This window comes from Lynx rufus, unplaced genomic scaffold, assembly GCF_022079265.1.
Source record: "Lynx rufus isolate CCGP_SWC_20201006 ecotype Redwood Valley unplaced genomic scaffold, mLynRuf1.p SCAF_12, whole genome shotgun sequence".
Taxonomy (NCBI): Eukaryota; Metazoa; Chordata; class Mammalia; order Carnivora; family Felidae; genus Lynx; species Lynx rufus.
In genome coordinates, this window is record NW_025814826.1 from 65,801,024 (window position 1) to 65,827,726 (window position 26,703).

Consider the following 26,703-nt stretch of genomic DNA (forward strand, 5'->3'; position numbering starts at 1 on the left):
TGACAGAGCTGGTCACAGCTGTGTCCTCGAGGCCGCGACGCCCGTGAGGACGTCAAGGCCACAGAGGCAACGGCTCCCAGATGGACATCACTCCTCTCTCGACTTTGCATGTGATAGGCAGAGATGGAAAGAAAGGCCTGATTTGTGTGCGGCCATCCTCCTGTGCTAAAATGCTTGACCTCTCTAGAAGACAGGGAAAGAAGGACCAGTAATTGTCGAGAGCTTTCCTGTATGTTATCTGACAAGTCGCCTGAAAACTTTTAAAGGGTCTGAAGGAACCCGAAGAAAGGCTACTACACCGACAACTTTACTGGTAACACCTTTTTAATAGGTCAAAGTAACTGTACAGTTCATTATATTCTTCCTGAGAATAATTTATATCCCCCGACAAACTAAAGGGAGGGTATACTCTTCAAAATTACTGAACAGAATGGATGGTGTAACTGGACATCAAAAGAAAACCAACTCTCTCTGCTTTGCTTACTCGCCTCCTGGGAAGACAGACACAAGGAAGGGTTAGTCAGCTCTAGTGGCTGCAAGATAGTCAACATGGCTTTCGTCTTTCTTTATAAATTATATAAAAATGGAAAACAGGGATGGTTCCAGAACTTCTTCTCAATGCAGTTTGGAGGTGCTCTGGTGCAAAGCATTTCTGCTTCCAAGAGAAATAACATTGCTACAAAAAACTGGCACATTATTCTGGTGAAAAAAGACAAAAGTTTTTAGTGTGGTCTACAGCTAGCTTCCAACCGAATCTTCACATATCCAACAGGAAAGTAAAAGGCGGGAAGGACAGAAGGGTGGCTGTTGTTCTGTTTGTTTCTGAAATGACCCAAGTCTTCAAAATATAGCTCTGATGTTCTCTTAGAGCGCTGTTTGCGTACTGCGACGGAAGGGCGTCCTCACAGCAGAAACTCCGGTCTGGCTGGCCACTCTGCACACGCAGAAGAGTTCTCAGCCCCTCGGGTTTCCCGGAATTCTCCGCCCGGTCTCCTCTGCCTGTGCGCAGCTGAGCTGGCTCAGGTCCCGCACGCACGGCCCCGCCTGGGCCGTTTCCATGGAAACACGCCCTCATGGGACAGTCATCTGTTCTTGGTGATTCTTGAAAGCTTCTCACGAACAATTTTCATTCTCAGAAAAATGCCACATTTTGGATCCTGGACTTTTCCGAACACCATGATTAAAGAAAAACAAAACCAAACAACGAACTCAAATCAAATGCGGTTAAATTTGTCCGAGAGAGGTTCTGAACCAGCTGTCAGTCACAGCCCCGGGCGTGGGGGAGCCCCTCGCTGCTGGCGGGGCGCCGGGGCGCGTCCTCCCCGAGGCCCGGGGGGGCCCCTCAGCGTGGCCTCGCGTGTCCGAGTGCCCTCAGTCTGGCCTGGTCGATGACGTCGAGTAAGTTCTTGGCGTCCACGGCCAGGGCGTGGGCGGCGGTCAGCATCTGCTTCTTGTGGTCCTGCTGTAGGCTGGTCATGGCGCACCGCTGGGCCAGCTTCATCTTGTTGATGAGCTCGCCCAGGTCGGAGTTCAACAGCTTCTGGGCCATCTCGATCTGGAAGCACAAGAGAGGCGTCAGGACGGGCACGTTCCGCGCTCCGCTCGGGCAACCCTTATGCACCTGCCTTGGGCGCCTCCGGAGAAGAAACGCTCTTCCCCGTAAACAAACCTGCCCGACGCAGACGGGGTAAGATCAGCGTCTCCTCTGGGAAACCGGCCGACAGAGTATGCACGCGGCCGTGTGCACCAGCAGCCTCTTTCCACAAAAGCCCTCAGCGACCACGAATCTCAGTGACTGGCAGGACTCTGGCTTCTTAAAGGAATCACAGGTTCTGACGGAACCTCAGAGGCCCCCAGCCTGGCGCCCTCCCGTCGGAGCGGGCAACCGAGACACAAGGAGACGCGCTGAGGTTGCCCAGCTGCCTGGCTTCCGGTTCCAGATAGAAACCTGGGTGTGGACTCGCAGTCTAGTGCTCTTCCTACAAGACCAACCATGGCTCAGGACCTGCCTCTGCTGTGCGAGAAGGACACCCCGGTCCCACCGCGGCCCTCCCAAACTGATGAGAGGCTGGAGCGGGGGCAGCAGTGGCGGAAGAAGCCGCCTCAGGGATCGGGATGCTCTGCTCGGGTGTCTCTCCCTCCCCGTCTGCTTATTCAGCCGGTGACGATTTACTGCTCGGTCCCTTACTGATTACTGCGCACACCTGTACGAGGCACTTGGTGGTGTCGATTAAGGAAGGAAACAGACACACTTGTGCGCGCAGTCTGGTGCGGAGAAGCCTGCGCACAACTACCTCCGATACGCTGGGATGAATCCACAATGGAAAGACACAATCCATTCGTTCTGGGAGGGTCAGGAGACTTCACAGAGAATGACTGCAGAAGGAGGCTGGCTCCCTCACAAGCCGTGACAAGTTACCTCCGTCCCGCTGGGACAATGGGAGGCCCAGGAGATTTTTAGCGAGGGGAATGCCATCGTCCGGAGAGGAATTCGGGCAACAGGGCCCTGGTGGCCGTGTGGGAGTGGGAGGGAGGGGCGGGAGAGTCACGGACAGAGGAGGCAGCTCAGAGGCTGTTGTGGGAACTGAGGGGAGGGGGGTGCGGCGGAAGGGAGGACGGAGAGGCCCAGCCTGCGGCGTGATGCCGACAGGTGAGCGGCTGCTTGTGTGTGTGTGTGGGGGGGGGGTGGGTGGGGAGAAGGGGGTTCCCGGAGGCAGGGGTGGCAAGGGCGTGGTGGCCCCAGCAACTGGGAGCAAAACCAGCAGCAGAATGTCCTGCTGAAGGCAGACATCCAACAGCTCAGGCAGAGGTCCCACCGGAGGCATCAGATATTTGCATCCATGTAAGGGGTGGAGAGCCACCACCAAGGAGAAAAAGCGTTCTGTAAGACAAGGGTGTGCGGCACCTTTGGGGACGGCCACGCTCGGGGCAGCCAAGAAGAGGAACCAGAGCGGGATGTGGGCCCGAGACACGTGAGGGAGGGTGGCTCTGAAGCCCGCGGGGGCCTTGCAGACGAGCCAGGATGGGGGCTCGGGGGGCACGGTCGCCGGTGGCCCCAGGCAGCCGCAGGGAAGGAATGGGGACCATCTGGCCCAGGAGGACCAGGAGGCCGCTCTCTCAGGAAGCACGAGGGGACAGAGGGACCGAGGAAGGTGGAAGCAAGATCAAATAAAGCTTCCCTCCTTCTTTTAAAAAGCAATAATCAACAGAAAATGTGTATGCGAGAGCAAGTGGCACAGAAGCCTCAGGGCAGACGGAGAGGCAGTTTCAGGCTTTATCGGCCGAAGTAAGAAGTTAGAAATGGCTCTGGCAAAACACTTATGTCAGGATACCACTTTCTGGCCTCTGGCACTGGAACTTTCCCCCTTTTGGCAAAACTCTCGCTCGTTGTGGAAGCGACCAATTAAAGTCCCAACGAGGCAGACGAGCCAGCTAGCGCCCAACCGGCTAGGAATACACAGGTACTCCGCTCAGGCGACCGGAGGCCCTTTGCAAGGGAAGCATGGATACGGGCTGTGCCAGTTCAAGACGGGCGTCACCCGGACACCAGGAGCCTCGGACACAATGTCCCGAGAAGAACTCGACCTCGATCTCATCAGGAGGGAACGTCAGTCTTCGCACAAAACCCCTCAACTCCTCTCTGGGAATAAATACTCTCCAAGGTAACTGGCCTACAGCCTTCCAAGACGCTGATGGCAGAAAGACGGAGTCTGAGGACCTACTCCAGGCGGAAGGGGGCTGACAGACTGTTGCGGGGCGTCACGTCAGAGCTCTGCTGGCTGTGGACTAGACGGTGAGGCTCCCGGGTGTGACCACGCACGGGGACGATGCGGGGCGCTGGCGGCCCAGGCTGCTGGAACCCTACAGCGTGTGAGAACCGCCTCCCGACTGGAGATACAGATGGAAACACTGAGGGTCAAACGGTTCACAGGAAGGAGACCGTGTGGTGATAACCAGAGACCGAGGACACAGATGTGAGACAATGTTAAAAGGCAGCGAGACTAGGTGGAGAATGTTCGGGAATTCTCTGCACTATTCCTACCACTTTTAAGTTTGACATCACTTCAAATAGAAACTAAGAAAACAAATGAGAACAGAGCCTGCTGGGCTGCAGGGCTAGGGACGGTGGGAAGGTAGGTGCAGGAGCTGGGAGGCGTGGGGATAGAGTAAGAAGGGGGAGCAAGGCTGGGGCAGCCTCAGACTCTGGGGGACCGAGCCACATGTGCGTGTGGCCCGGGGCGGCATCCACCTCTGGAGGAGACCGGGGGCCCCTCTGGAGGACAGAGCACACCCTGGAGGCCGGCACAGCTGGGCGCTTTATGAAAACGATGCAGCTATGTCTGCTCAGCTGTTAGTCAACACAGGAGGCACAATGGCCAAAAATGGCAAAAATGAGGATTACTGCTGAGAGACCGGGTTTTAGGTGAATTGTGATTCCTTAAAAAAATTTTAAAACACGTGTTTTCACTCCAAAGGCACTTTTCGGTATCACTACTCTCCATGGAAAACCGGCACCGTGTGCAAACTCTAGTTTTTTCAGGAGAATTCAAGGGAGGAGGGTGGGCTGCCTCTCCCGGCTCATTTCCGTTGTCCTCTGGCCTCTCCCCGAGCTGGCGCTGGAGGATGTGGCCCTCACCCAGCCCTGCACCCGTGCTCCCCACCGTCCCCTACGAGCCGCCTGTCTCTTGGGCCCCGCCTCAGCGGCTGTGGAGCGGCAGTGGAGCGGGATCTGACCGAGCCCAGTGGGTGCCGGCCCACGCTGCCTCCACGGTGAACGGCCACGTCCTGGCAGGCAAGCCACAGCCCACGGGCCTCGCTGGTGGAAGGTCACGACCTCAGAGCGCGTCCTGCCCGCACTGCCAGCGCAGGAAGGGGGCGCTGTGTCCTACCTCTCGGTGAGTGCTGGCTGGCAGGACCGGAAGGGTCTCGTCCACGGTGGCCAGTAATGTCCGCAGGGCCAGGCCGACTTCCTAGCAGACAAGACCACACCCGTGTCAGAGCACACGCAAGGACTCTCACGCCAGCAGCGCCCCTCCCCTCGGTGACAGGCCTTGTTTCCTTTCTGACACTGCATGGACATTTCCGTATTTCTTTTCCTCAGTACTGAGCCCGATCCGAACTTACAGGAATTTCTAGCACTCAGATCTCTGAACGCTCAGGATGTGGTCCCTGGCGGGACGATCAGCTGGCCTCGAAGAGGAAGACATCCTGACGCCCGCCAAGGCGTGGGCGAGCCTGTACAGCACGGCGCTCAGCGGCATAAGCCCGCCCCGAAAGGGGAGATGGGGCACCAGGCCCCTGGGGACGCCGCCAGTTTTGCAAGGTGAGGAGAGTCTGGGAGGCCAGCCGTCTAACGGTGTGAACGAACTTAACACCAGCGTAGACCTCGCGGTGGCTAGGAAGGCAGACCTTGTACCACAATTTTAAAAGAAGCGTCTTCAAGCGCACGTTTTGGAAATCCAGGCTTAGAGCCAAGCTTTACGGCGCTCCTTGCGCTGCGGACACCCCTGAGCCTGCCCAGTGCCCTGCCCCGTGGGGGCCTGGCATCGCTTTTCAGAGCCTCTGGCACTCTCTTCCAGGACACCACGCCCCTGAACACAGCTTGGAAAGGCGAGGCTAGGCTCGCGGCAGGACGTTTTCATTTCTGTCTGACCCTCGTTAGAAAAGGCTCAGAGAGCACCCACGCTTCAGAGAGCTGAAGGAAACAGCACAGCCAAAGCCCCCGACGTCCCTGTCCAGGACGGCCCCTTCCCCGGACAGCGTCTGAAGGACAACCGGTCTCCCGCGTGCGCGAGCTGGTGCTCCCACGGCAGAGCCGCGTGTCCCGAAGGCGCACACAGCGCTGGCCCGCCTGCTTTCACGCTTCACGCTACAGGCTGGTCCGTATGTGTGAGCAGCAACTACCACAGGACCGACAGTTCGTCCTGACTCGGCACGGTCACTGTGCGGGACCCTCACACACGGCTCCTGAAGCGCCAGGTCTGACTCCGAGGGTCCCCGCGCCTTCCGCGGGAGTGGGCACGCAACTGTGGTTTACCTTCACCATGGGAACGTACTCCTCCGGGGGGGCTGGCTGGATCTTGCTGGACATTTCGATGACAGCCTTCACCAGGCCCGTCACATTCTCGTACACCCTGTCGTTGGACCGGTCCAGGTTGGCAGTGGGCGGGGGGCTGATTTCCTGGGGCTGAAGCTGCAACACAGAAGCTGCCGTCACCTCGCCAGCCCCCACTAGGTGGCAGCACATCCCTGCAGCTGGGCGGGGGCGGGGGCGGGGGGGGGGGCGGGGGGTGGTCTTTAAAAGAGATCAAAGCAGATCACACCGAGTTTTTTGGTCTGACCGGCTACGGCTCACTTGGAGGATGACACCCATCCACGTGACAAGGGTCCGAGGCAATAATTTTTTTATAACTTTGAGCTCAGTTCAAGGGAAGGAGATGGCATCACACACATTATACTAAAAGCCCCAGATTCTTCCAGAGAAGTGATTCAAGGCCCCCCCACAATCATTCGCCAAGAAAGAATGCACGCATTTGGCATCTCTCTGAGGATTTCAGAGGAAGCTGATCGAGCGTTCTGCGTCAGGGAGACTCCTGCAGGAAGTAAGAGCTAGGGCTCAGCGTGGCTGTCTCCACACCACCAAACTTCGGAAACGTGCGTGTTCCCTGCACGACTGTTAGGAGCCGGCAGGTGCAAGTCTGTGAAGCGACACCACATGCCGGCAGGTGTTGCCGCCGGGAGCCCAGCGCTGCCCTCGAGGGTGGCGGGGCCTCAGCTCCTCACCTGGCCGCGTGGTGACGGTGACATAAAGGGGCTCGTGTGCAGGCGCCCACCCCAGGGCCCGGGCACAGAGACACCACGAATGGGACCCAGGATAAGCCGGACTCCGACCAAAGGCGGGCGAGCGCAGGGTCTGCGGAAAGTCCCCAGCGGCATTTAATGGCCCAAGTTGGCAAGAGCAGGCACAGAACGGCAGCCTGTGTGTTTAAGAAGACTCAACCACAGCAGGTGACAGCAGCCGTTTGCCGCTGGGTCTGCGGCCAGCGCTCGGTCCACACCTCTAGGGGCCACTCTGCACCCTCGGGCTGACTCTGTCCGAGGAGCCTGGGACCTGGCTGTTCCGAGTTTGGGATTCTCTCTCTCTGCCCCTCCCTGCCTTGGGCTCTCTCTCTCTCTCAAAAAATAAATAAGTTTTGGGACATGGGACAGATGTGGACAGGAATGGTCAGTCACTGCAAAGATGCTCATGCCCCAGTCTCTGGCAGGTAAAAGGCTGTTTTTGGTGAGGAGCCCGGCAAAAGTGCGCCCCCCGCCCCCCAGGCTTCCTGATCTCTGCTAGAGTCACATGCAGAGCGCTAGGTGTGAAGGAGTGGGACAGACACACAGACACGATGTGCTTACCCTCCATGGCTATTGTTGAACGGGAGATGAGGAAAAGTTAGAGAAATTTATCAGAGAAAGGGAAAAAAGAAAAACAGTATTAATAAAGGCAGCAGACAAAACCCCCACAAAAACACACGAGCAGAACTGGAAGGAGCGAGTCTGCAGCCTGCCCGCGGCCCTTGCTGCCCGTTGTCTAAGCACAGCAGCGGGCCGCCCAGGTGCCCGCACACTCAGTCACGAGGCCCGCCACACACCAGGCTGGTCTGCACGGAGTGAGTGAGAAAAACACGCAAAGCCTGAGAGGGCCAATCTGGTAGCCGTGCGAGAAGCAAAGCACTAGGGACTTCAGAGAGAAAGGCACCGGAATATGCTCGCTGTCACCGAGAACCGCCTGCCGGGCTTCTGGGCCATCGGGAGAGGCTGTCAACCTCGCTCCCCAAGTCCGGCCCCCGGCGCCCTCGAAAACGGGCTTTGTCGTTAGCCATAGCACCAGAATAAAGACCCCTGGCTTGGGGCTGCGTTTAGAGACATCAGAAGCTTATTTTAAAAACAAAAACGGGTGCCTGGGTGGCTCAGTTTGTTAAGTGTCCGACTTCAGTTCAGGTCATGATCTCACAGTTTGTGAGTTCGAGCCCTGCACTGGGCTCTGTGCTGACAGCTCAGAGCCTGGAGGTGGCTTCGGATTCTGTGTCTCCTCTCTCTGCCCACTGCCCCCTCCACCCTGCTTGCCCTCTGTCTCTCTCTCTCTCTCAAAAAAAAAAAAAAAAAAAAAAAGATTAAAAATAAATAAAAAAAAATTTTAAAGAAAACGAAACAAACTCTTCTTTTGAGCCAATTCTTATGGTTTAAGGCTCCCTTATTTGAAAGTCACAGCTTTTATTTAATGCTTTTTCTTCTACAGCTTACACCAAGGCTATCCTATTGTAACTTAAAAGATCAAGGTAACTGGGGAAAGGTAGCTATCTTGCTTCTTCCTTAGAATCATCTGGAACAAGTGTACCCTGTGGTATAAGAGTTAGGCAGAATCTTAAACTTCCAGGTACAACCCTCCAGTGTTTCCCCTGCATTAGAAAGAGGGAGGTTGTTCCTAACTGCATCACTTCAAAGACGACATCTGTCTCTTACTTCCTGCGCCGAGTCATGTGCAGCCCTGTGACGCAGGCCACGCCCAGACGACACCAACATAAAGGCACAGTTTCCTGAAGAACAGCCACAGGCAGGGCTCCGTCAGGAAGAACCGCCACCATTCTGGACTCTCGGAGGCAAAGGCTGCTTTATGCTAACCCATCCAGAGCTTCTGTTCTGTATTTGCCCTTCGCCCAAGGCGGGTCACAGAAGCACGGTCTCAGTGCTTCCAGGGACCATGCACAGCGACCTTCCCGAAGCAACAGCTTTGTTTGGACAGGCATCTGTTCCTGGGTTCCTATTTTCTGGAGCCTGACAACTTGGAGACCCCTGGCGGGTACTTAGGATAAAGTGCCACCCTGTAGAGACATCAACAGTTCCAATGGCTCAGGTGGGAGCTTAAAGCCTCAGAGAATCCAGAATCAAAACAAAGCCACCAAAGAGACACCGATGTCTGGCTAGATGTTATCTGGATGAACTACATCTAAAGAGGAGTGTTTTTCTGTTAAAACAGTATTGCTCTTTGAGGCTGGATTCAGTAACCCCCACCAAACAGGTGGATAAGGAAGATAATACTTGATACTCCTTATTTAAAAAATCTTTGCTTAATACATTGTAAGTGAGCATACTATTTCCGTGAAGATTTCCACCTGCTTGGTATATCAGAATACCCTGTGGGGTGCTGGCGCTGGAAGAGTCGTGGGAGGTGCCCCCACCACCAGCTGGGGAAACCGCAGAGGCCAAGCCCCTGGGCCCCGAACCAGGAGCAGCACTGACTGCCAGGGGCGCCCCGGGCCCAGCGGCACCTGGGCTGCGTCCCGCAGAGGGGAGGCTGGTCTGGCTGGGTTCACTCCCCGGTCCCTGCCCTGTGTCTGCAGCTGGCATCTTCTCTCCCTACAGCTACCTCCTGACCCCAATATGGCAACATACCTGTTCTCTCTGGAAATCAGCATGTCGGCTAAAGGCCGGCTCGGGGAGCCTGTAACCTTGAACACACCCTCTAACCTCTGTGAAGCTTGCGGTCTCGTGTGAAAAGCGGAAACAATAATCAGAGCACTGATCCTGCGGGAGGCTGGCGTGAGGGCAGGTCCTGGCACAGCGTGCGTGCAGGTAGGGCACCCGGTGAAGGTGGGTATCGGTGAGACAGCATCTTTTGACGGAGAACACAGTTCCCGACTCTAAGATGCCGTCCTCTGCAGGAGGCACTTTTGTATGTTCCTCTAGGGAAAGCAAAGCTGCCAACTGGACCAGCGCATCACCTGACCACAGAGATACTAAAACGTGAAAACAAGGTGTAGCAGACTTGGGGAACAGGATACACTTTGAGAGGAAGACCCTCTCACGGAACGGCAGAGAACCCTTGCCTTTGCTTCTCTGGGAGAGGACGGCTGCTTGCGCGAGACCTGGGGCCCGACGCTGCGGGGCTGGCTGGAGCCGGGGTGGGGGGTTCGGGAACCCCGACGGCCCCAGTCCCAGCCGGCAGGGCAGGTGGCACGTGAGGGCGCCTGAGCCGCACGCTGCCTTGCCTGGGGCTGGGTCCACGCAGCACACGCGCTTTTACACGTGTGGTCCCGCCTCCATCTGGAAAACGGTGGCAGTTTTCCACCACTTGCAGACAGAGGGGCCTGCGGAAGGTCTCCCCCAGAGGCACCCTGGTTTAATTACTTTTTAAAACCAGAAACCATCCTAGTGCTTTATTCCAAAGAACCACTCTGCCTGATCAGAGGGAAACTACCTAGGAGGCTGAGCTCTGACTGAGGCCCTAGAATCTACCACGTGACAGAAAAACAGAAAAGACAGGCTCCCGTCAAGCTTGTTCCCGCCTCCTGGACGGGTTCAGAGCCACACCAGACGGACGCCTGGGGCCCACGGCGGTGCCACTCTGCTCGTCCCGTCCTCGGCACTGACTCTGCTTCGTGTCACAGGTCACCAACCCGGAGCGAGAGGCTCAGACGCTCACCTTGACGCCCTCGTTGTAACTGTCCCCGGGGCTGCTGAGGCTGGCGAGGCTGCCCAGGTGACCGGGGGCTCCAGGCCGTGGCGGTTTCTTTGGCGGAGCTGCGGGATCTGGGAAAGGGAAGGTGTCCCCGTAAGTGACGTACAGTAACACACGGCCCAGATAGACACTGAACACGGGTTCGTGCTTCTGTCACACACACTAATCTTGGAGGGCACCCCGTGGAGGCGTTTCTGACGCATCGGCGGGAAGGTCTGTTTTCCGATATGCTAGGCAGGGGCTGAGTTTGGTAAACATCATACTTGCTTTGGTCCACAGAGGAAAACGGGTTACAAAGTCATGAGATACTCCAAAGCTAAGAAACGATATCCAGGTAAAACCCACTCCCCTCCACATTGTAAAAACTTGACAGATGTCACGTCTTCACTTACCTGGTTTACCCACAGGCTGATAGATGTGTTGGTTTCCCGTCTGTGGGAAGAGAAAAGGTCGGTCACTGTGCCAGTGGGCACCATGGGGCGATGGCCTTCCCTCCCCTTCTGTCCCCTTGAACGTCTGTGGTAAGCGCTGGGCTCTGAGACCAGCGAGACGGGGGTGGGGTGGGGGGCTGCCTTCAAGGCCTAGGTGGGTGGGGATCAGGAAAAAGCAAAGCTGCCAGCAGGGTGTGGGATACACAGGAGCGTGGACGGGAGCGGTCACGGACAACTTAAAATTTCCTTCAGAAAAACTACGTCTCCGGATGCCTCCAGTCCCCACCTTTCAGGAGCACAGATCCAGGCCTCCCCAGTGTCGGGTCCGTTGCTCAGGAAGCCCCCTCCCTCCCTCCCTCCCGCCGGTCCTCCTCACAAGCAGGGGTGCGATCAGGAACGGTGACAGTGGGAGGACACCGTGGCGCTGGGGTGTCACTGTCACCCAGGGCCTGCTGCTACAGAGCCACCGGGTCCCCACCGGGCTCCCGGCCCAGACGAGAAGCCAAAGCACAACCGGAAGTTCCGCCCAGGGACACCATCAAAGACTGTTCCGCTCAAGGCCAGGCCTGCCGTGCACTGTCACACCTGCGGTCCCCCGGACACAACCTACCCCGGGACGAAATGAAAGCGGTCTTTTTACGCCTACACTCTACCTCTGGAGAGAGAGACTTACCTTGCTCAATTTAAGATAGTAAACTAGTTGCCAAATACACATATTTTAAGGTGCTTCACTCTGTCACGTGAAGGGATCTACCTCTTTAAGATACAAAGACTAGCAAGTGGGGCACGCGATTAAAACTGGCCTCCCGGAACCACACGCACTTCCACACCCCTGGTCTTAGACACTCACAAACCTGTATGGTGTGAAGAATGAGGGCTCCCTGACAACCCGTTCAGTGTAGCACTGTACAGTTAACCTATTTATTTTTAAATGTGTATTTATTTTGAGAGAGAGCAGGCACAAGTGGGGGAGGGGCGGGGGGGGGGTTCCTAAACAGGCGCCTTGCTGTCAGCGCAGAGCCCGGTGCAGGGGCTCGAACTCACGAACCGTGAGATCATGACCTGAGCTGAAGCTGTGTCAGATGCTCAAACGACTGAGCCACCCAGGCACCTCTAACCTATCATTTACTTGACAGTTACTGAACGGCTCTGCTCCAGGCCCAAAATGAGCCCCCCCCCTCCCCTTGTGAAGCAGACAGTGTAAATGTAACCCAGGGAGCAAGACAGTAACAGCAGGTGCACATGACAGCACATTGCCAAGCCCGGTGGAAAAGGGAGAGGAGGACGGGGGCGGGGGGAGGGAAGGACACCGCAGGTTTCAGTAGGAAGATCAGGCCTTCTGAGAATGTGATCTGTGAGCACAGACTTGGGGTGGGGGAAGCCGTGAAGAACTCTGGGAGGGGCGTGGCCCAGAGACAGGGGATGCCCCGGCAGGGGCAAACAGCACGTGAAGAACCAGGCAGCCAAGGGAGCCAGAGGATGAGCGATGGCGGAAAAATGCAGGAAACGTGGCCAAAACTCTAAAAGTGGACACAGTCTGTGAGTTGTGTTGTGTTTCCCGCTCCAGGCAGTAAAATACACATACTTAAAGAGAGTTAAAACACAGAATTTTCTGGTTGATACTCAGGTAGCAAGGAAAGTCCAATTAACTAGAAAATTCTATTCTAAGAACATTCTGGGTTAATTCAACAAATCTATGTACCATGCACTGTGCTAGGCAATCCCACAGGTTGGCTCTGGGAGGGGAGGCTCAGCAAAGTCTCTGCCTTCGCAAGTCCTATGGACGAGCCCGTGGCCAGGCTGTGCCGCGTATCCAGCCACGGGCCCTGGGCCTCGGAGGAGTCATTCAACTGTCTGGGGCTTTGCGTTTCCGGTTTGTTAACTGAGGCTGGTAACATTTACCTAACACAGAGTTGTCACAAAAGGAACATGCTGTCAGCCTGTGTATTATTTTGAAAAGCCAAACACTTTCTACTTTCTATGCACACTGATGGGGTCGATTTCCACTGGCCAGTTATCAGTGTTTGCTCACTGTCTCATTCCTCCTTACAATCTCAGTCTTCCAGCCGAAGAGTTCTCCCTGAAACCATGGTGCATTTTCCAAAGTGTTAGGTTGGAGCGTTTCAAGAGGTGGGCCAACCAGATTGTCGTCTCTAGCGAAGGGCTGACGGGAGACGGAACACCGCCATGGTCGCAGGTGTTCTCAGCCCCCCCGCGGGAAGCGACCACGACCTGAACTGCACCCCTTGAAGTGAGCCATCATGTTGGCAAGTGCGCAATCTGGCATCTGGCACCGCGACAGGTGACCGTGGCCTGGTTTTCTAGGAGCCTCGGTTTACTCCTCTGTGGGGTGCGTGGCACCAGTCCTGACTACAGGAGAGCTGAGGCCTCAGGGAGGAGGCCTGAGGACGGCACTCGGCACGGCTCCTTCTCATTGGTACTAAGCACCCGGGCCCAGCAAATGCTCTGGGACCGCCAGTGGACCTGTCCCGCGCCGTCCACTCCACAGGGTGTTTCTGGAGAACCCTTCTAAGATCCAGGCGCAGCTCCCTCCCTCATGTGCCCACTCCACGCACCGTCTGGGGGCCTGCTATGTGCCCCGTGCTGGAACACACACAGTTCCCTTTTCTAGCAAAATTTCCTATTAGTGGTGTTCTCAATAGCTACTTCCTTGAAAGGGGTTGACGTGCGTGCTGATCCTCAGCCTTACCAACTTAAGACAGACTGCCTGTCACTCGTTAAGCTTCCCACTCTACGGAAGGAGACCTGTGTGCCGAGTAACTGGTCGTGTGACTTGCTGCTAGTGAATCAGCAACGTCCAATATTCTGCCCACAGAGCCCGCTGTACCAGCACATTCTGACGGGAAAGGCCCAATCTTCCCACGCTGGTGACTGAGCGCATCCTGTAGGGGCCAAGTGTCAGGGGCAGCTGGATCTCACGGTACAGATTGGAGAAGCCTTATTAGGGTGCATATCCATAGGTCTGTCACCCGGCAGGCACAGGTTTCTCTGTTGTACTGGGAACTTCTTTGACTGTTTAAAGAAATCTGCTTTTATTTTGCTCAGACACCTGCTGATGGAAATAAAACCATTTGACCTGTTCTCCCTAAAAGATCAGGGGAATATTTCCAGCAGGCTTTAAGTACATTTGGGGTAATCATAAACCAGCTCTTTAAAGAGAATTTAGGCATTGCCCCTCAAAGCAGACACAAGAAAAACGCCTTGCTGTGGAAACTAGAACCATGCACCAAGAGGGCAGAACTAGCGAACGACAGCTTATGTGCAGCGACAGCATGCATATCTCCCGAGTTTTCCTGGCGAAAACCCAGCAGCTGCTTACCGGGCCCTGAAGACTCCCGTCCTCCCTGTCGATGCTGCCTCGAGAGAGCCGCACGTCGGGTTTCTATGGCAAAGGAAACAAAATCGGACAGTTTCATCCTTGCTTTGAAAATCACGGACATTTTCTGTATTAAGTCCCTTTCTCTTATGACACGTCGTCATCTGAATGAGAAGAGTTGAAAGTTCCCCAGTTTCAGAAAAATCCTCAAACCCGGTGATGACAAACCCAGGTCCGTTGCCCCGGCAAAGCCCCTCTCTCCACATGTGCACAGCACACAGGAGTGTGCAGAAGCCCCGCGCAGCACGGTGAAGTCCGCAATTCTCCTCTCTTCCCAGCAGCACAGAGTTTTCTTCCCGGCAGAGAGAACTCCAGCCCAGAGTGGAAAAGAACAAGAACCCCTTCCTGCGTCCTGGCAGAGCAAGGTTTACGTGTACTTGGCTGTACCCCCAAAGCAGCAAACAGTCCAGTCACACGTCACTCCCCTTCCCCCACCCAACACATCCATGATACAGAAACCAAATGGGTTAATCTGGATTTAGTATACGTAAGAGTACGCAAATCTCGTGAATCCCACACTAAACAGAGTAGGTTTCGTGCCATCCTGGCCGAGCTCGGCAGAAGGTTTGTTCCCCACGAAGACCAGTCTGTGCAGTGGCCTCTACCCTGCCTCCCTCTGTCCGCGCGCTCTGGCCACATACCCCTTCTCGGGGTCGTTGCCTTTGGCTTCCCCCGACAGGACTGCTCAGTTCTTGGTCTACAGATACCCTCTATTTGGCAGGGATCGTGCGGCAATGACTTCCCTCATTCGAAAGAGAACGTCTCGATCTGTCATTTGTGTGTCTGTATACCCTGCACCTGCAAGGACCCAGCACCGAGGACACAACCCATAAGCACTTGTGGGGTGTGGGGCGAGGAAGAAATGAGCTCTGTCTCTCCCTTCTTATAAACATGTTTACAAAAATGAACCATGCCATAAAATGTTGTAGCCTCTGCACGACGTTATATAGTGGAAACTGGTAAAAACCACGTTAAAAGGCTGCACAGCCTCCCCCAGCATGAAGGCAGTCATAAACACGTGACAGTGAGGCACACGGGCTCTGGCATCTGGTTCCCTGGGTTCGGATCAGGCTCCAACCCTTTTGAGCTGTGTGGCCTGGACCTCAATTTCTTCAGCTCCAAAATGGGGCAGTAATAGTACCCACTGCCCAGGCATGATGGGAGGACTAATTCAATTACCACTGGCAAAGTATTAAGTCAGTAGCACAAAAGTGTCAAGTAAAATGAAGAGTTCTGTTACATGGTGGGGCAATCTTCAAATTTCAATTGTATAAACAGTTGTTGATTAAACACCTTTGTATACAAACATTTGACTAAATCCCTGATTATTTCCCTGGACAGATTTCCAAAAAAAAAAAAAAAAAACTACTGAGTCAGAGGGTTTAAACATTTGAACGGTCTTGGGTCTCAGCTGCCCAAGTGCTGGGCGGTCTGGATGTCCCTCACCAGCAGGCACTCTCTGTGCCCTGCCACTAATGACTGTCATTTAAAACGGAGCCAATTCAATCAACAGAATACTGTATCAATCTGCCCTCCTATCCTAAACATTAGAAATCCCTGCCTCTTCTCACTGGACGCCAGGCTCCGTGAAGGACAGAGGCCACGGCTGTGTGCTTCCCGTGGGGTCTCCAGGACTTGGTAGAAGGCAGGACACACAGGTGGGGAAATGAAGCATCCACACAACTGCCCTGTGAACAGTGTCCACGCCCCTGGGACAAAGCATTTAGCCTCCCGAAACCCACTCCTTGGCTGGAAAAGCGGTAGACTAATACCCACCTCCCATGGTGAATACAAGGATTACATACGTGCTTGGAACAGTAATGGGCACCATTAGACATTCAGGAAATACCTGCTGCAGGAAAGCTCCACTGAAAATGCAAGGTAGAAAGAAGCTTGTACAGACGAGGAACCTGAAGCTTAGAAGGCAGAATTATAGGCGTACCTCAGAGATACTGCAGGTTTGTTCCAGATCGCCGCAACAAAGCAAAAATCACAATAAAGTGAGTCAAATGAATTTTTGGTTCCCTAGTGGCTATAAAAGTTACGTTTATACTACGCTGTAATGCATGCAATAAATAGCGTTATGTTTAAAACGCTTGAATTAAAAACTATTCTATTGCTGGGGCACCTGAGTGGCTCAGTTAGTTAAGCGCTGACTCTTGGTTTCAGCACAGGTCATCAACTCACGGTTTGTGGGTTCGAGCCCCGTGACGGGCTCTGCACTGACAGCGCGGAGCCTGCTTGGGATTCTCTGTGCCCCTCCCCCACTCGCTATCAGCTACACTTTAAAAAAAATACTTTATTGCTAAAACATGCTAACCACATCTACTGACCCTTCCTTTCACGAATGATTTCTCTGGAGCAGGTGACGCTGTCTGACAGCATTTTACCCACAGAACTTCCTTTCCAAGTGGGGACCGTCCTCCAAGCCCTGCCGCCGCCTTACCAACTAGGGTTCCGGAATATTCTAAATCCTCTGTTGTCCTTCCAACAATCTCCACGGCATCCTTGCCAGGAGGAGCTTCCATCCCCAGAAAGCACGTTCTCTGCTCCTCCCCGAGCGGCACCTCCTCGCCCGTCAGCTTTATCCTGAGATGACTGCAGTTCGGTCCCGTCTTCAGGCTCCGCTTCTGATCCCGGCCCTCTGGTCCCCACCGCCTCCGCGGGGCCGTCCTCCGCGGCCGTCCTGAGCCCCTGAAAGTGCTCCACGAGGGTAGGAGCCTCTTCTTCCAAACTGCTGTCGGTGTTAACGTTTCAACCTCTTCCCACGAAATCACAGGGGTCCTTCATGGCATCTAGAACAGTGACTGCTTTCCAGAAGGTTTTCAACTTTGCGCGGATGCGTCTGAGGACTCCCTGTCTATGGAAGCTATATCCTTTTTTTTTTTTAATTAAAACCTTTTTTAAAAAACATACGCTATTTATTTTTTGGGAGAGCGCAAGTGGAGGAGGGTCAGAGCGAGGGGGACGGAGGATCTGCGGCAGGCTCTGTGCTGGCAGATGTGGGGAGCCGACGTGGGGCTTGAAATCACCAACCACGAGGTCGTGACCTGGGCCAAAGTCGGACACGCGACTGACTGAGCCCCCCAGGTGCCCCGAAGCTGTATCCTTACAAAATGTATTTCCTAAGTAAGAAGACTTGCAAGTCAAAAGTTAACTCCTGATTTGTGGGCCGCAGAACGGATGCTGTGCTAGCGGCACGAACACAACACAAATCTCCGCGTCCATCCCTAGTGGGGCTCTGGGGTGACCAGGCGCCTTGTCAGGAGCAGCAGGACTTTGAAAGGAATCTTTATTTTCTGAGCAGAAGGCCTCGAGGGTGGGCTTCAAATACCCAGTCAAGCGTGTCGTGGACAGATGCCCACCAGCCGGGCTCTGTGGTCCCACCGCTGGGGCACAGGAGGAGGACACCTAGCACCACTCCTCAGGCCCTCATTCCAGCATGGTCACTGGGCACCGGCTCCCTCTTGAAGTCACCAGCCACGTCGGCCCCTCCCAAGAGAGCCAGCCCGTGCTCCGGGGCTGTCAAGGCAGGCGCCGACTTCTCTTGGCTGCGGAGGTCCGGGACGGCGTCTCCCTCCAGGACCGGGCCGTCTCATCCACACCGAAAACCTGCTGCTTAGTGCAGCCGCCTTCGCTGACTATCTGAGCTCGATCTTCTGGAAAACTGGCTGCTTCGTCCCGCACTTGTAGGTTGTGGAGACGGCTTCTTTCCTGAACCCTCCGGAACCAGCCTCTGCTGGCTTACAGCTCTCCTCCCGCGGCTCCCTCGCTTCCCCCAGCCATTGTGGGACAGATGAGAGGGAGGGCCCTGCTCCGGGCCAGGCCTTGGCTTAAGACAACGTCGTGTCTGATCTGATCTCCCATCCGACCACCCGACTTTCTCTGCATCGGCAACGAGGCTGTTTTCCTTCCTTATCATCAGCGCGTTCGCGGGAGAAGCACCTGTACTTTCCTTCAAGAGTCGTTCCTCTGCGCTCACAACTGGGCGAACCCTTTGGTGCAAGAGGCCTCGTTTTCAGCCTGTCTCGGGCTTCGATGCCTTCTTACTGAGCTTAATCACTTCCAGCTTTTGATTTAAAGTGAGACACATGTGACCTTTTCCCCCACGGGGACACCCAGCGGCCACTGCAGGGATATTAACCGGCCTGATGTGAGTGTCGTGTCTCAGGGAACAGGGCTGCTCGAGGACAGCGTGGTCCGTGGGGCCCCAGAACAATTACAGTCGTAACTTCAAAGATACTGATCGCAGGTCACCGCCACAGAAGTCTGAACTGCCGTGAGAATTACCAAAATGTGACCCAGACACGAAGTGAGCTAATGCTGCCGGGAAAATGGCACCAACTGACTTGCTGGACGCGGGGTCGCGTGTACGCCTTCCATACGTGAAGAAGATGCGACAGGATGACGAACGCCCCGAGCTGCCTGAAGCAACATGAGGTGCGTGCAATCAGGCGACAAATAGGTGGTTTCTTTTAACCGGAGCAAATGTATCTTTTAAAAAGTTGACTTATTTAGGTCATCTCTATACCCAGCCTGGGCCTCGAACCCACGACCCCAAGACCAAGAGCCGCATGCTCTTCCGGCTGAGCCCACCAGGAGCCCCTGACTGGAGGAAACATTTACTTTTTTACTTAAACAAAAGCAACTTCTGTTTCTTATATGCTTGCACAGTTAGGTGCTGTGTCCCATGTGTTTACGTAGGCATTTGGATCTCCAAACGAACCACATGAAACGACTTATTCCTGACGCACAGGAATCCCCTCACATTACACTTTCCCCAACACAGCGTTTCAGTTTCAGCCGAGAAAACCTATCTCTATAACGCGCACTTGTGTTCCACGAACAGAGGTATGTAAGCTTTTCCACGCAGCCGACAGCCTGTCTCAGAGGCGGGTGCCAGCACGGGGGACTCGAGAGAGCCAACGCCGGCCATCAGAGAGAAGCGGCCGTTCGCGCCTCTGCTCCTGGGTGAGGTGCGTGCAGAACATTCTAGATTTGAAGACAGTAATACAAAAAGAAGAAATTTATATTTGAAATCTTACAGAAATAGGTCACACGCATAAAGAATGTTTGGGGCTGGTTATTTGGTTATTTTCCCCATCAGGTATACCTTCTCTCTCTCTGTCTTTAGGTATAACTTATATACATTATACACAAGCCCAGTGCGTTTTTATAAATGTGTGCCCCCACCTAACCCAGTACCCAGATCAAGATACTGTGGATACCCAGCAGGCTCCAGTTGAGGCCGGCCTCCGCCTCGCAGAGGGGACCCATCTTCTGACCCGCAGCCAGAGAACTCACGTTCTCCACAGCGCCTCCCCTGGGTCGGGGTCGTGAACGTGATCTCTGTGAGACCCGTCCCTGTGGGCGTGAGGAGGGGTCTCGCCCACCGCGACCCGTGTGCAGCGTCCCACCGTGCGACCCCATCTGTTCTGCAGGAAGGGGCAGGTGGGTTACTTCCCGTTGCTGGTACCAAAAAGGACACCGGTGTGAACATTCCGTCCCCTGTGGCCCCGGGTGCTGCGTCCTCACAGGCAGCAGGTGAGGGCTGAGGGCACGGTGTTAGGCTCTGGGGAGGCAGCAACCACCAGCCACACCGCAGTCTCTTCTTTCGTGTGCTGTCACTGCACTGTCATCACCTCTGGAATGCAGCCGACACAAGAACACAGGAGGGGCGTGGCCTGGCCCAGCAGAAAAGGGCCAGAGGGGGGTCTCGCGGCGTGTCCTTGCCCCCCCACCCCGAACCCTCGCTTGGCGCTCCTCATGCGTAGACTGCCTGGGTCTGTATGAGGGGGACAAACAGCTCAGACATTCATTTCCTTTTTCGGAAGACAAAGTCGGCTTTATGGAGACAGGCCTTTCTCGCTTTAAAATTAAACTCCTATCTTTAGCGCAGCACCGGATTAGAGGAGTACTGTGCCCGCTGTAAGGAAGACGAGACGGTGACACAGTCAGCCTGTCTTTAAGCCATGCCCAGTAGGAAAGAAAGCCCTCTGAGCTGTGGGCTCTCTCCGGCCAGCCTGTGAGGGCTCCCGCAGGCAAAGGGGCACCCCGGGAGGTCGCGGGCTGGATGGGGAGAGGGCCCACTGCCAGGAGCGAGTGCCTTAGGTCAGGGCTGGGCGGCCAGGGGCAAGCGGGAGAAGGTGAGGGAGCCCCGACCCCCCTGGAGTACGCAAGGAAAGGCAGCAGCCGTATTTACCGGCAGTGACCGCCCTCAACGGTGTCAGTCCTAAGAACGGAAGATTCCAGTCGACACCTGTCGATGCTCATCTATTAGAAGACGTTTGGGCGAGATTACTGACAAAGCAACTTGGGAGTCAATCTTTCAAACAAGAATACAGCTCCTTACCCAGGGGCACAAGCTGGCCCCACAGAAGGGAGTAGGGGTGCTGTGCCTCGCATGGCCCAAGGACCCGTGAGGGTTGGGGATTTGTCACCAGGTCACGATGAGACAGAAACAGAAGGCAAGTATCTTTAAAAAACTCCAGAGCAATCTGAAATAGTAATTTTTAGGTCTGTTGGAGTTCGTATAAACAAACTTGGCTCATGTTCTGCATATTAAAAAAACCTGTTTTGTCTTTTCTAGTACTTGTTTTTATTTTATCTTACAAGGGTTTCAGGCCTACAACGGTTTAGGAAAAAGCCCCCAAACAGACGCTCCGTCCCTGACCAGTGGAGAAGCCTGCAGTGGGCTGCCTCCTGCCCAGGGCCCCACATCCTGGGAGGAACACTCGGGCCTTGTTAGCCATCTGCTAAAAATAGTCCACTTGTGGGCGCTCTGCCAACAGCAAAAAGGAATTAAGGCTTTATTCATAACAACAAGCAAAGCCAATAAAAGCACGTTCCACTCCCAGGTGATGGCTGCAGTGCTCCTTTGCAGAATCGCCACAAGTGGCTCAAATCTCCCACTCGACCTGTTCTCTTAGTGTTGGGTCAGGAGAGGCCAGAAGGTGTTCTGGGACCGTCCTCGGGAGCCTGGCGTGGGCTGAGGGATACGGTCTGGGATTTCAGAGGCTCTCAGCTGCCATGGGGCACGCCCTGAGTGAGAGTGAGAAGCCCTTTGAGGAATTCATGTGTACCCCCTACTCCTCCCACTGGATACGTGCTACATGTTTAGTCTTCAAGCCAGCCCTGGGAGAAAAGTATTACCCACACTTGATAGAGCATAGTATACTTATTTTACAGATAAATGAGTTAAAGCAGAGACGGTGAACAATTTATATAGGGTCATAATAACCAGGATTTTTAATCCTCATGTGGCTGACTCCAGGGTCCAGATTCTTTCTAGTATTGCCTTCTTGAAAAGGACAGTCAAGGACAGGAAAGACCGTTTTCAGTTCTAATGTGCAGCGTGCTCTGTTTTCCCGCCACTGCCCGTGCCCCTGGCCCCGGGGTCCCGCTAGCCTGCCATGGCCTAAGGGGCCCTGCGCTGTCTGTCCCCCTCACCCGCTGCGCTCTGGCCACTGCGGTGGTCTTTCTGTGCTCAGACATACTTGGCCCCTCCCGCCTCGCCTCGGGACCTTGCACTTGGTACGCTCTCTCCCTGGAATGTTCTTCCCATGTGTCCCCACGCTGGCCCTCCCCTCCTGTGCCATCCTCTCTGTCACAGCGGCTGAGTGAGGAGGCTGGACCTTGAGGACAAGACGAATGCAGGGACAGCTCACAGTCTGACGGACCAGTCAATCATCCTGGGCAGTCATCCTGTGGTAGCCACTGGCTGATTTTAAGTGTGAGAATGAGAGGGTCAGATTTTAAAATATGGCTGTGGCTGAGGCAGGGAACGGGGCCGCTGACATTTATGTCACCCCCATCTCCTTGCTTACGTGTCTCCGCCCACTACTCCCGTTGGAAGAGGCCCCAGTCCTGGCCACGCGCTTCCCCTCACCCCTACCACCTACAATGCCCACCTGACAAACACCCCAATCAAAGATGGGGTAGGGAATATCCAACTCACCTGTGATACCAGTACTGCTTGGACCCCGTAGCCAACAGTGACAACAATAAGACATTCTCACTCATGGACGGCAATACTAAATCCTACCAGAACACTAACGCAGGATGCCAGATACTGCAAGAATGGTCAGTTACGGCTCAGGGCACCTGGGGGGCTCAGTCGGTTAAGCGTCTGACACTCGACTGCCGCTCAGGTCACGATCTCATGGTTTGTGAGTTCGAGCCCCCTGTTGGGCTTTGCACCGACAGCATGGAGCCTGCCTGGTTTTCTCTCCCTCTGCCCCTCCCCGCTCATGCTCTCTGTCTCAAAATAAATAAATAAACTTAGAAAAGAAGAATGATCAGTTATGCCTTAAGTAGGGATTTAACTCTGGAATACAGGGTTAGCTCAAACCCAAGCAAAATGTCCCACATTGTGCATCATGTTACACTCCTTGCAAGTTTTTAGAAAAATAATGAATTTAAAATACAGAGCCAACAGTACACTTAATAGAAAAACTATCATAGACAACATCTTTAAGAATAAAAGCAGGCAGGGACCTAGTTAATATAAAAATTGGCAAGGGATGCCTCAAAAGAAACTGACGTATGTAACAAACACTGAAAATGGAGAAAGGAGATGCTTTCAACAAGTGACGTGTGTCAATTATGCCTCAAAAAATGGGGGAAAAAGAGACAGCTGTGCATGCAGAAAACCCAAGGAAATCAGTCAGAGTTCATGTGATCAATACTGGAAAACACAAGGTAAGTGTCTAAAAATGAACTGCATATGCACACAGAAAATACAGACCCAACAAATTCGGGGAAAATGAAACACCATTAGAGCAGCGGCAGGAGTTCTGAGTGGATGGGCAGTAAGTCAGTAAGGGACGCGAGACACAAAATTAAGTCATCAAAGCGGCACGGGAGAAATAAAGGGTAGGGGGAACAGGTGGCGGGGAGGCCCCCACTGAGCAGAGACGTCCTAGAACCCAGGCGGTTGGGCAGGCGAGGCACGGTGCGGACCAGGACCCCGGGGGGCATCTCGTACAGCCTCAGAGATGGGCTCTCAACGGAATCTGGGAGCCATGTGGGGTCTGAGATGTCCGATGCGTGAGTGTGGGTTATACGGACTCACACACTTAACAGAGCTCGGCCGGCTGCACGCTCGAGGTCTGCTCATTGTATGTGCATGGTCTCAATGCCGAGAAAAAGCCCACAACTCACCAGCCGGGTCCTGAGCCTCGTATATAAACACGTGAAACCGCTCAGAAGACTGAGTGGTGAACCCGTTAGCTGCTTCCCACTCCCTAAGCTTCGGTCACATCCAGCGTGGGTGGGGGGCTCCTGAGAACAGTCTCCTGACTGGTGTTGTTACTCATGCTCCTTCCCTCTGCCTGGAAGAGATTTCCTGAGCTCGTCTGCCTTGCAAATTCCAACGGATCTTTCACCTTGGCTCAACACGTCCGGGCTCTGGCACTGTCCCTGACCCCTCCAAGGACCCACGGGCTGCTGGTGCTCCCCCGCCGCACCCCAGCAGAGCAGCACGGGCCGGCACTCTGCAACCCTGAGCAAACCTTCGCTCACTCGCGGTCAGTCGTGCATGAGCTGGTGGTATTTACATTCAGCAGCTCTAGTTCGGAGAATAGGTAATAGTGACTTTTTATTTATTTATTTATTCTTATTTATTTTTGAGACAGACAGAGACAGAGCATGAGCAGGGGAGGGGCAGAGAGAAAGGGAGACACAGAATAGGAAACAGGCTCCAGGCTCCGAGCTGTCAGCACAGAGAGCCTGACGCGGGGCTCGAACTCACGGAATGTGAGATCATGACCTGAGCTGAAGTCGGACGCTCAACCGACTGAGCCACCCAGGAGCCCCAACAGTGACTTTTTAAAATACAAATCAATGCAAGAAAATATTCTGTCTGGGCAAAAGTATAAGATGGGCTAGGGAACGGCCGTTCTTGGAGCCCACTCCATATCCAAACTGGCTCGCTCAGATTTCCGCACTAAACGATCACCACTGTCTGCAGCTTGCCTCTTATCAAGATATGCTTTAACTTAAATAATTTAGATTTTTGACAGCACGAAACTTCTGTTCAAAAGTAAACGCGTCACCTTGCCTATCAATGTTTCCTATAGCTCGCTGTAAACGTACGTACTGAAGAGCGCCCGGCAAGTGTAGTGTTAAAACTCCCCCCAGCACGACGTGCCCTCGCATGCGCTGAGGCCACACGACAAAGCAGCTGGACCGACCCTGCAGCAGGGTTCTGGACTGAATCCAGGCTCAGCCACACGTTAGCTGGGTGACCTCGGGAAATCCCCTGTGCTGTAAAACGGGGGTGTCACAGGGAGGGTTCACTTCCTTTATCCTCAGTTCCAAAATCTAACAAGCACCAAAAACTGGTGATTTGTTTTTCTTTTGCATTTGAAGCAAGCGAATTTCACGGCACAACGTGACCTGAATGGACGTGAACTCTGTACCTATTCCTGTTAACATGAACATTCGTGTTTTGCTGTTTACCCCTGGGATGCCCCTGGAACACTACCTAAACCCACGGCACGTGCACCACACCACATTAGCTTTCTCTGGTGCAACAATACTGGATTCTGAAGAACACAAACCCTTCCAGAATTTCGATTAAAGGATTCCGGACCCCTCTCCTCCTCGGGGCGGGGGGGGGGGGCTGGCCAGACTGGACTCCCCACACGAGAAATGCGTCGGGTGGCGGCAGCACGTGGGAGACGTCGCGTACAACCTGAGGGGCCCGACTGTGCCAACGGTGCGTGCTGAGGAACACCGCCTTCGTCCCGACCGGCAGCGGCAGAGCATGGAGCCCGCGTGACGTCTCCGGCCCCCCTGAGCTCTCCGAGGTGGCAGGCGTGCTGAGGGCAGCCCCAGTACGTCCTGTGCTCAGGGCACTGGCCGCTCCAGCAGTGAAAACGGGCTTCCCTGAACCTGAGTGTGTGGGCTGCTCTAACTGTGAACTACAGGTTCAAAGAAACGAAAGCCACGTAGAAACGATGTTGACGAACGCTGTGCAACACAGACTAAGGTCACTGTCTCATGACACCGTTACTCGGCGATTAAAAGCGTCAGTGCCTGGAAGACAGGAAGTGATGTGAGAACCGTACCTCCCACCGCCCCGCCCCTTGTTGGTGTCTGGTCTCTCGGCCTACAGTCGAACAGCATCTTGGCTTCAGGGAGCGTTTACTTGATCAAAGCACGAGGGACCGGCTGTGCCCTGCCCAGGAGACGTATGGAGTCGAGAATCTGTGCCCGCAGTCCTGGCTCTGCTCAGCCATCCTTTTCAGGCCCCTCCAGGAAGACGGAACCAGCCGTGCAGGGGACGGGGGAGTGGGCTCTGAGGCTGAGGGCATAGGAGTGCGTGGCATGGGGCCCCGAGTCCGAAGGGCCCTTGTGTCAAGGGACACACAGAGACCGCTCTGCCTTTCCACTTCCTCTCTGCCCCAGGAGACATCTGAGGTGGCTGTCACTCGGGCTGTCCAGACACATGGAGGGGGGAGGTCGGTATGTGTCGGAGCACGAGAGGAGAGGCACCGGGCAGGCAAGGCCTGGGTCCTCGGCTGTCCGGTCACACGTCCTGCAGCAGCAAAATGCAGGCTCTTATGTGCGAGCTGACACTTAAGGGGGAGCTGCTTCTGCGAAAACCACAGGGATGTTAACACCTCCGAGCCCCCAATGCCACCAGCAACATCTCAGAAACCTGGCGGAAAAGGGAATCCAAGAAGAGGAAATGACCCACTGTTGCCGGCGTTAGGGGCCAGATGTGAGACAAACTCCCTGGTTTTGAAAAGGATGGACCTTTCCGATCGTCTGCAGCACAGCAGACCGCGCCAGCGCGTCACAAGCGGAGGGGGTCCCAATTACCAGGATGACCAGGAATCTCTCCTCTTTCTCGAGCCAGCGCTGGTCCTCCTCCATTTCCTGCTGCTGCCGGATCAGCCGCTCTTCCACCAGCTGGGTGGGCAGCACCTGCCCCATCCCGCGCAGGTCCAGGGCCGCAGAGTCCTGGCGGGAGGGAAATACAAGAGCGCATCCACTCTCAGGGGCCTACTGAGGATAGTTTTGCTGTTTTCTGTGTCTTTCCAAAGGAAATGAAGCAGAACGGCAAGGGCGGTGGAAAGAGGGCCTCTCACACTCCGCTCACGGGAGCGACTTTCCCAGAGGCGGCTCGTCACCTCCTACCGAGCATCTTTGCCAAGTGCAAGGTCGTTCAGCCCACAGCTCCACCTGCAGGGACTTATTCTAGAGAAACAATCCAAGGAACGTGCAGAGAAGACATCACTGGTTACGGTGAAGGAGTGAAAACAGTCTGGAGGTGGACCAGAAGGAGGGTTAAACTCGGTGCACACGCTGTGGCGGACCGAGCAATTGTTAAACACGCTCACTCCAAGGACGAGGGCACGGCA

General features: G+C 54.7%; 1 protein-coding gene across 6 annotated transcripts in view; it reads right to left on the bottom strand.

Moving 5' to 3' along the window:
* Nucleotides 1-306: 306 nt before the first annotated feature.
* PTK2 (protein tyrosine kinase 2) overlaps nucleotides 307-26,703 on the bottom strand; it is a 257,109-nt gene continuing 230,712 nt past the window's right edge. For all 6 annotated transcript variants that reach the window (XM_047074237.1, XM_047074239.1, XM_047074240.1 and 3 more), the window contains 7 exons: nucleotides 26,162-26,302; nucleotides 14,276-14,338; nucleotides 10,897-10,936; nucleotides 10,469-10,575; nucleotides 6,038-6,193; nucleotides 4,890-4,970; nucleotides 307-1,555 (listed from right to left, as the gene is read on the bottom strand). In XM_047074237.1, the coding sequence (XP_046930193.1) occupies nucleotides 1,343-1,555; nucleotides 4,890-4,970; nucleotides 6,038-6,193; nucleotides 10,469-10,575; nucleotides 10,897-10,936; nucleotides 14,276-14,338; nucleotides 26,162-26,302 (801 nt within the window). In that variant the 3' untranslated portion in view covers nucleotides 307-1,342. The remainder of the gene's footprint in view (nucleotides 1,556-4,889; nucleotides 4,971-6,037; nucleotides 6,194-10,468; nucleotides 10,576-10,896; nucleotides 10,937-14,275; nucleotides 14,339-26,161; nucleotides 26,303-26,703) is intronic.